The 9,055-nt window shown below is 48.3% G+C and overlaps 1 protein-coding gene across 12 annotated transcripts in view; it reads left to right on the plus strand.

Moving 5' to 3' along the window:
* PLCH1 (phospholipase C eta 1) overlaps window positions 1–9,055 on the plus strand; it is an 83,484-nt gene that overhangs the window by 57,265 nt on the left and 17,164 nt on the right. For 4 of the 12 annotated variants that reach the window (XM_027647501.1, XM_027647500.1, XM_027647502.1 and 1 more), the window contains 4 exons: window positions 938–997; window positions 1,466–1,826; window positions 4,408–6,493; window positions 8,888–8,960. In XM_027647501.1, coding sequence (XP_027503302.1) covers window positions 938–997; window positions 1,466–1,826; window positions 4,408–6,493; window positions 8,888–8,903 — 2,523 coding nt within the window. In that variant the 3' untranslated portion in view covers window positions 8,904–8,960. Of the gene's footprint in view, window positions 1–937; window positions 998–1,465; window positions 1,827–4,078; window positions 4,108–4,407; window positions 7,587–8,887; window positions 8,967–9,055 lie in introns of those variants that run through there. The other 8 variants (XM_027647506.1, XM_027647507.1, XM_027647510.1 and 5 more) reach the window with 8 other exon arrangements.

Consider the following 9,055-nt stretch of genomic DNA (forward strand, 5'->3'; position numbering starts at 1 on the left):
AATTTTAGGTTTCAGTGCATACATTCTGCTTTTCTGCTAATTTTGAACCATTTTAAAAATGAAAGTAAAAGCACAGTGCTTTTTGCCTGCATTTTGCTTCCAGTGCCTTTCTGAGCTGTTTACAGGCAGTCATTGGAGATAAACAGCACAAAGGAACTATGGCTGTGTTCAGCAGGGTGCTGAAGTAAAATAGCACTTTTCCAGTGATTTGGGAAGCAAAGATAAACAGGAAAAAAAACACAACCAAAAACCTGACCTTTGTGAAGGGTGTATGTTGCAGAGATTGGCCCTCAGTCTTTGTCCCTTCTGAGAAAGGATGCAAAGAATGTCATGACAAACATGTGCAGCACCCAAGGAAAGCTTAGAGGAACAGAGATTAAAAAAAAATACCATAGAGAAAGACCCAGGGCTGAGATTTGGTGTATTCCAGATCCTCACTGAAATCCATACCTTTATCCTCCCTGATCCCATTAGACCAGTGAACAGGATCACAGCTTGGATACATCTGCAGTGTATACCCAGATGTGTGCACATCTGGGGCATCCGTGAAACCACATCCAGCTCTGGTGATGGTTTGCAGGAGTGTTTGCCTGCTGCTCTTGGTTGATGTGCTCTTCAAAGGAGAAACCAGTAGAGAGCAGCTGCAGAGGGAAGGCAAGAGAAGGGGAGGGGGAGACCCACTGAGATTTGATCTCTATCCCTTAGTCTGCTCATCTAATGTTTGCCTGGGTGATGGGCAATGATATTGTTGTTTCTGGTAGGCTGAATGCATGTTTGCATCCATGTGAGTGAGGAGATCTGGCCAAGTTTCTGGGAGACACTTATGTTAGACTAATAAATAGTTTTTTAAATGCTTTGCTGTGTATTAACCTTATTTGCTTGTGTAGCAGTCTTGAGAACATGAGCCAAATGGAATTGCATTTTTTTTGCCTTTCAGTGGAGCCCTTTAATCCTCAACCCCAGTTACACAATATTGCACTTTCTAGGAGCCACCAAGGTAGAGCTCACGAGCATGTCCTTTGCACTTTGGGCACAGCTTTTCAGTGCTTCCCAGTCGCATGATCTGCAGCTGCCAAACTTGCATCATTCTCCATCCAGGCTCTGAGACATCTGGGTATTGCTTTGGTGAAGGCCATGCCTAAAAAACTCCCCGTTAGTGTGCAGCCTGTCACTGCAGACACTTCTCACAGCCTTGTCAGCCCCGATCAGGGGGCTTGGAGCAAACCTCTGCCCTGACTGTGGCAGGCTGCCATCCTAATGAGGAGAAACACAGACATGCATGAATCCGTGGAGACCTGAGCTGAGAGCTCCTCGCTCAGAGTGGTTGTGAGTGGCTTGGTGTGGATTTTTGCTTTGCTGAGTCCTGATCTTTGTCTCCCATCGTTCACAAACGCTCTGGAAGCAGCTCTTTCCCTTGTTCTGTGCCTGAGCTCAGCCCAAACCATGGCTCTCCTTGTCCTTTCAGAGCAAGCAGCTGATAGGGCTGCGGGGGCTGTTCAACAAGAACCCCAAGCAGGGCTGTGCCGAGGCCGGCGGGAACTACGTGCGCAAGAGATCCCTGGGCGAGCGGCTGCTGCGGCGCACGGCCAGCGCGCCCGCCAAGGGCAGGAAGAAGAGCAAGATGGGCTTCCTGGAGGCTGCTGAGATGAAGGACAGTGCATCTGAACCCACAGACCTGAAGGACAAGGAAGGGGTCGTTCGGCGCCCGAAGCGGAGTCTGCAGGCGCGTCCTGCTTCCATGCCCGTGGACAAGTTCCTCCTGGTGGGACTGCCCTGCCCGGCTGAGGACGCTGCCCAGGATGCCACGGGGAAGGAAAACACCTCTGGTAAGATGCTTCCAAAAGTACTTGTGATATAGTTGAAATAGCCTGTTGCAAGGATTAGCCTCTGTGCGAGTAGTTTTATTCAGCTCAAACCAGAGTTACTGCACAGAGTTACGTGGGCTGAATTTGGTAGGATTTTATCAGCTCCTTAAATAAGTGGCACCCTGGAAAGCTGTCTGCTCTGCAAACTGGGCGAATGAATTACAATAATTCCTGGAAGTGCTCTTTTAAGGAAACTTGCCAAATTTCTTTGTAATTTAAGAACCAGCCTTCCATTGCACTTCAGCAGTTCCTGGTTTCCTGCTCTCCATTTACTTGTGGAGGCAGAGCTGCTGGCAGGGGGGGTTCCTCTCCCTGTTTTTCGGGAGGAAGAGCTGCATGCAACATATGTTTTTAGTGACACTGTGCCTAAAGACTTTTAAACAGATGTAAAAGGGGTAAAAGTAGGTCAAACTTTGTATCCAACAGGCTTGGTATTTGGCTCTTACCCTAGGTCACTGACTGATCAGTTTATATGGCAAGCATGTGTTAGGATAAAATCTGGGTCTTATGTAATTAATACACAATACAATTTCACTCTTGAAATAGCTGTAAAACACACAGTTTTCTCAGTGTGTTCAGCAGTAATAGTCTGGTTTGAAATCCAGGATAGACCCTGGTTTTGAAATCCAGTTATTCCCATGACTGCAGCAAAGTTAGTGTGTTGAACCTGCCTAATGTTTGATTTACTGGAAAACTTTAACAGTCTAGGGAGCTTTGAGTACAATGGCTGTGATTCATGAGACCTGCTGTCTCCACCCTGAGCTAGTCCCTCATCTGGGGTGTCAGTACTGCTTTTTGGGGCTGGTTTTGGTTTATTTGGGAAGAGCGTGTGCACTTCCAGAGGCTGTCTCCAGATCCTCAGACTGGGGCTGACCCCAGCAGCCCAGATTTGAGGGATAGTCCCAGGGGATAGGTGGAGCAGCACAGCCAGCACTACCATCTCTCTGCCCTGGTGAGAGGCAGAGAGCACCCTGAGAGCCTCTCTTGGCCAGGGGGTGACAGAAATGCTGCTCTGCTCCAAATCATTTCAGCTGCAGAGCAGCCACTTCCAGCAACTGCAGAAGCCACTGCAATATAACTACCTGGCACTGACAGGACGTGGTGATCAGCCACCTTTGTGCTGCTGGCCCCACATTAGTGGCTTTGAAGGAGCAGCTAATCTGCACAGCACTTGTGAAAGAAGCTCCTGAGGAGGAACAGTGAGCAAAGTCAACCCAGGGCTTTCTCTACCACCAGGAGAAGAAACTGTAGGCAGGAAAAAGGATGTTCTAGTACAGGCAGATAACTCTGAAACGGTGTGGTATAAATTGAAAGATCCTCTAGATAAGCCTGTGAAGATGATACAGCTCAGCCATTCCTTGCAACAGATGCAATAATTTTTTAGGTATCTCTTCCTAAAGGTGCTCCAGACAAAGACACAAGAAACACTAGAAACCTGTCACAGGGGATGAATCCTGCCCCTTCTAACTGTGAGAGAGATGGATCCTGTCCTTTAGAGTTTCCAAAAGGCTTGCTCCTTAACCCTGTTGAAGAGGCTGTCTCACAGAGACCTGTCCTGCTAAAATGCTGTGGCTGAGCATATCCCTACTGCTCCACTGAAATTGTGCCAAGAGGACAGTGTGCTATCCATTTTCTCCTACATTCTTTGTAGAAAAAGTAAATCTACAAATCAAAGAAATGTGCATCTCTTCCATCCTAGTCTGGGAGCACTGGAAAGCTTGGGAAGTTTTCAGATTTTGGAGATGGGCATTTAGTGCCATGTTCACTAGAAGCAGTTCCTACTCCATTGAGGGGGCTCAGTCATTGTTAGGGGATGATTCTCCCCTTGCTGCTTCCAAGGGTACCTGATGTCTAGCAAATTAAACCCAGCATATATTAAACCAAGCTTACTCCTGTAGTCCCTGCTTGGTTAAATCTCCAAAGCAGTGAGTCATGGAGCTCAGATTTGGCACATAAAGACGAGTAAGAGGATTTGGTGGAGAAAACATCTAATGTGTGTTTTTTAAGGAATTCAGCCCCTTGCTCTTGTGAATGCAGCATGCTGGTGGAATATCAAAATGAAATCCTTAAACTGTAACACTTTGCAATAACCACATGCCTGGAGTCCATCTACTTGATGCTTTTTACTCAGCTTGAAGCATGCATCGTTTCCAAGTGTTGTGTGTTTTAACAGAGCTGTTTTGTTCTGTCTTTATTGCCACGCTTCTTTGTAGTACAAATCTGACTAGGAACACAGCTGAAGGTAATGCCACGTGCAAGCCATGCTATGGTACCTCATTAACATTACTTACAACGAATATTACATCACCTGCCTGATGTAATAGACATTCCAGGAAGTTTCAATGAAGTGCCTGCAGTTGTATTTTTCCATTTGTTCATATCACTCAGATAATTTGTACTAAACCTGCACAACTCCATGATTAAGTTCTGTCACAACTGTACCTAATTTTGCGTGCTCCATTTGTCTGTCTGAGGACAAAAGAGTTGTTGATAGACAGAACAGAGTCTTGTATGCAACTAATATGTTTCTTCTTTAATTTAGCCAACAGTGATGACAGTACAAATGAGAAGGAAACAAACTTGAAAGAATCTATTTTTCCATGTTTGGAGCAAACAGCAAATACTTCAAATGTGGGATCTCAATTCAAGAAGGAGAATGGCCAGAAGGATTCTACAGCTGACTCTTTGCTACCACCTCCTCAGGAGCAACCTGAACACTTAGTTTTTGCAAGTGGTGTAACTGAAACAAATCACCTCTTGGACTGTCGAGAAAATAATCTTTCTGGTGAAACTGTCCCACTAATGCAGGACTCTGACTCTGAGCTTTGCACAGGAAAACCACAAGACAAAAACTGTGTGGACAATAAAGAGGAAGATGACACAAAGGAATCTGATGAGGGGAAAGTCACTCTGGTGGGGGCTTCTCTTTCTCAAAAAGCAGATACGGAGAATCACAAATCCAACCTCAAGAAAAGCACTGCAGCACCTCTTTCTTTGACTGACATTCCTTCTCCCCCTGGCTCTGACAGCCCTGACTTGCACTCCACGCTGGCCCTGCAGGACAGTGACATTTCTCGCCTCATAGATGAGGTTTCTCTGGCTACTGAGAGTGAGCTGGACAGCGCTGTGTCTGCTCTCATCGGGCAGGTGGATGTCACAGGGGACCAAACACACCTCACCGCCGTCTCGAGCCACGGCAGCAGCAGCCAGACCTTCAGTGTGGTGGCTGCACAGCCACAGGGCTTTACTGGGGGTCTGAGCAGCCCCTGTCAGCACAACTTCCCTCCCACAAAATCCACCAAGTCCCCTTTATTCTCCACTCCGGATACAACCACGTTCTCCAGCCCAGAGACCGCGGAGTATTCCATGTACACGACTATCCAGGGAGCAACTCCAGCTTCTGAATGTAAGACCCACAGGCAATTAGTTTCCAAAAAAAATTTAAATAGTCTAGAAAGTAACTTGCCCGGCTCTCTGTGTTCTTCACCTCTTTCTTTGCTAAATGCAAATCCCAAAAGAAATTGTGGAACAAAATCTGGACCGAGCTGGGAAGGCCCTGAGTCTGCCAGTTCCTTTGCTTCCAATAACCTCATCTTCGAGGAGGCGCTGTTTGACCCTGTCCCTGGTGAGAACTCGGACAGCAGCAGCCTTGTGGAAGTCGATGGGGACTCCCAGGATCTCCTGGTAACTGCCTGCGAGTACAAAAGGGAGGACATGAGCCAGCTGGCTTCTCCTTTGAGACTGAGGCAGAAGCAGGACACTGGGCACGGTGGTGAGAGGACCTCTGGGACCAGCACAACTGCTGGGCTCTGTGCTGCTGCCCACGCCTGCTCGGGCACCTTCAGGACTGCAGGGAGCCAGCTCCCTTTTCCCACGTGTGCAAATGCCGGGGGTTTGTGTGCCCATCACTCCCATGAGCAGCCTGATGTAACGTGTGAGGGGTCCCAGCTCAGGGCAGCCCCCGCGCTGCTGCCAAGCGCTCTGCCTTTCCCCCCTCACCCGGCCATCCAGCAGAGCAGCCCCTGCAAGTCCAAGAGTCTGGGAGACCTGACATCGGAGGACATCTCCTGCAACTTCGAGAGTAAGTACCAGTACATCAGCAGGAGCTTCATCTCCTCGGGCATGCGGGACAAGAAGCTGGCTGCCATGAGGGGCCTGCGGCCGCGCTCGGCCGACGCCCTGACGGAGCAGCTGCGCAAGCTGCTGTGCCCCGAGCAGGAGGAGCCCCGGCACTGCCCCGGGCAGCCGGAGCACGACTGTCCCCGGGCCCTGGTCAGGAAACTGTCCTCGCGGAGCCAGAGCCGCGTGCGGAACATCGCCAGCCGTGCCCGGGAGAGGCAGGAGGCCGGCAGGCACAAACCCCCCGGCACGGGCGCCGTGGCCGGGGTGGTGCTGAGGAACAGGCCCTCGGCGTCCCCACACGTGGCCAACAGGCACTCCACGGGCTCCTACATCGCCAGGTACCTCAGCAGCTTCCCCGCGGAGCCCGTGGAGGGTCGGGGCATCCCCGAGGGCTCGTGCTCGGCCCTGCACCTCGGCTGCACAGACCGGCTCTACCAGCACGACTCCGTCCTGCAGCTGGAGCCCAGCCCCGAGGACCAGCCCGAGATCTACTTCCTGCTCAGGCTGTAGGTTGGAGCCGTGTACATCCCCAGAGTTTACAAACTGCTTCACTGAATTGAAGGATTTGTAGCGAGAAACGCTGTTTGGAGGGTTTAAATTATTAAGAGATGCAATTTCATGCTGGTGATTCGGCCGCGATTTCACGTGCCCCTTCCTGTGGGAGCTGATGTAAATAGAAGCACGTTCCATCCTGAGGGATGCGCTGCTTTGATCCCTGAGCGATGAGGTCTGGGGGCTGTGCATGCAGGGAGTGTTTGTAGCATTCTGTGTCTGTGATGCTGACACCTGACACTGCAGCGAGTGCAATGGCATTGTGTCCCTCCTGTCCTGTCCCCCTGGCTGGAAAACACTTCTAGTGATCCCTTTTGGCCTTTTGTGCAGATCCTACAGAGCACTGTGGTGTCAGGAGCACTGTGGTGTCAGGAACGGGGCATGGCCTTGGGCTGGGTGCTGGGCTGGGGCTCAGCCCTTCATCAGCATCCCTCCTTCCTGCCTGCTGTTGTTGACTGTACATGTTTTCATGTATGGACTGTGAGTGCACAGCAAATGATTTGTAGAACTAGGGTTTGTCCAAATCTGTGAGTCCTGTGGAGATTTGTCTTCTGCCTGCTCTGTGGAGTATGACAACAGTTGTCTTCCTCTTTGCTCACCGTGTTGAATGCTGGTTTTGGGACAGAGTGGAATGTGGGAGTAATTCTGCATTTATGAATGAAAACACTTAATTTCTGTGTATTTTATGTATTTTTGCTGTTGGATGTGTGTGTAGCTTTGGTGCAGTAGCCGATCCATTTCCTGTATATTTGTAATTTTATTGCTAAATTGTCGATGGTCAGGGGCAATGTTTGAAGCTGACGTGGGAGAGGGACTGTTTCGACTGCTCACCTTTTTCTGTGAAGGCTGAAAATGAATTAGGTGAAGGAATCTCAGACACCTGAAGCTTCCCTGTAGGGAACAACATAGCTTTATTTTGGTTTTAAGATATTCTTTGCCTTTGCTGTAAGTTTTTCTGATACGTAAAAGATGTACCTTTTACCTCTTTCTTTTGTAATGCAGAGTATTATTATTCTTGAAAACGTCATTAAAATAGATTTTTAAGCACTTGTTTATATGTTTTCTGAAGCTGTAGCAAGAAGATTTATCCTTTAACTAGCAGTAGTTAGTGACTGCAGACATCTGTCTGGGCAGGAACTTGCAGTAGGATTTCAGAAAGGGAAGAATTCAGTTATTTCACGTGATGGTTCTTAGCTGGAGATTGGCAGCTGAGCTCTCACCTCCTTTCTGGATCAGAAGCCACATTTGAGCAGGTCTGACTGTTCCATTCAGGGTCTCACACAGGCTGTTTTATCACCTGGGAGAGAGCAGTGGATCTTCTTAAATAACAAGCATTTTTCCACGGAGGAACAGAACCAGATACTTGATGAAGCCCTTAAGCTTTGACCCTGCTTTTCTACCTCGGTACCTGTGGTGCAGTTTGGAAGGTGTGACTGAAGCCTTGGAGAAGTGCCTTGTAAATAAGCAAAGGATAAGATTTCCATCACAGGAGTTGAAAAAACTTGAAGGTTGTTACTAGTTTTAATTTAGAAATGTTGTATGGTGCTTGCAGGAGGTCAGAATAGATTAGTGTGGTGGTGTTTTATCACTTAATCTCTTACAGTGTCCCCTTAATTCCGGAAGTTACTCCAGATGGGGACAGTTCTTTGTGTGACAGTGGAATTTGGCTGATGAAACAGGGCAGGTTTCTGAAGTGCAGCCTCAAGCCAAAGGCAGGTCAGGCTCAGTGGTTTTTCCTGCCTCACTGGACTTAGTTGGGTTTTTTTTTTATCCCTGTCTCACTGAAATTCAGACTCCATTTGGTTTGCACATGGTTGTTTTGGTGGTGTAGCACTGGGATGTGCCAAGACCCTCTCCCCTGTCAGTGCTGGGAGCTCTGAGCCCGGAGGAACTCGAGTCAGAGGATTCAGGGTGTTCAAAGGTCTTGTGGTGACCCCTCACAGGTGAGAAAGCAGAAGGTGCTGGTGTCAGCTGCCACTGATCTCCTGAGGGCACTCTGGGGGCCTGGACATGGAGAACTGGTGAGGAAGACACTTTTTGTATCTGCAAAGGTGGTGATATAACAGAAGTTTTCAGTCTGCAGAACTTGTATTTCAGTATGTGTTTAGTAATGAATTTGGGCCTTAAATATGTGTCTTAACACCTGAGGAATCAGGACATTGTCTCTTGCTTCTCTATCCACAGTTATAAAAGAACAAAGATTAGCTGTAAACAACAAGTACTAAAAACTCAATGGTATTATTTTGTACCTATAATAGATAGGGATTAAATTTAGTATTTTCTATTAAAGCAAGTGCCCCAAGTGTCTACAAGATAATCATCTGACCATCTCCCTCTTAATTTGCTAGAAATGGAGAGCACTGACCCTCTGAAAGGAAGAACCTGAGGCCCAGAGGAGCTGAGTCCTGGCAGAATAGGCAGGTGAAGGTTCGTGGGGCTGTTCCTGTACCTGCTGTTAAATATGTGCTTCAGATCTTGACACAGTTAGGAACTGGTCAGGCAAAGATGCTTGAAAC

This window comes from Corapipo altera, unplaced genomic scaffold (genome assembly GCF_003945725.1).
Source record: "Corapipo altera isolate COAL_440 unplaced genomic scaffold, ASM394572v1 113, whole genome shotgun sequence".
Lineage (NCBI taxonomy): Eukaryota > Metazoa > Chordata > Aves > Passeriformes > Pipridae > Corapipo > Corapipo altera.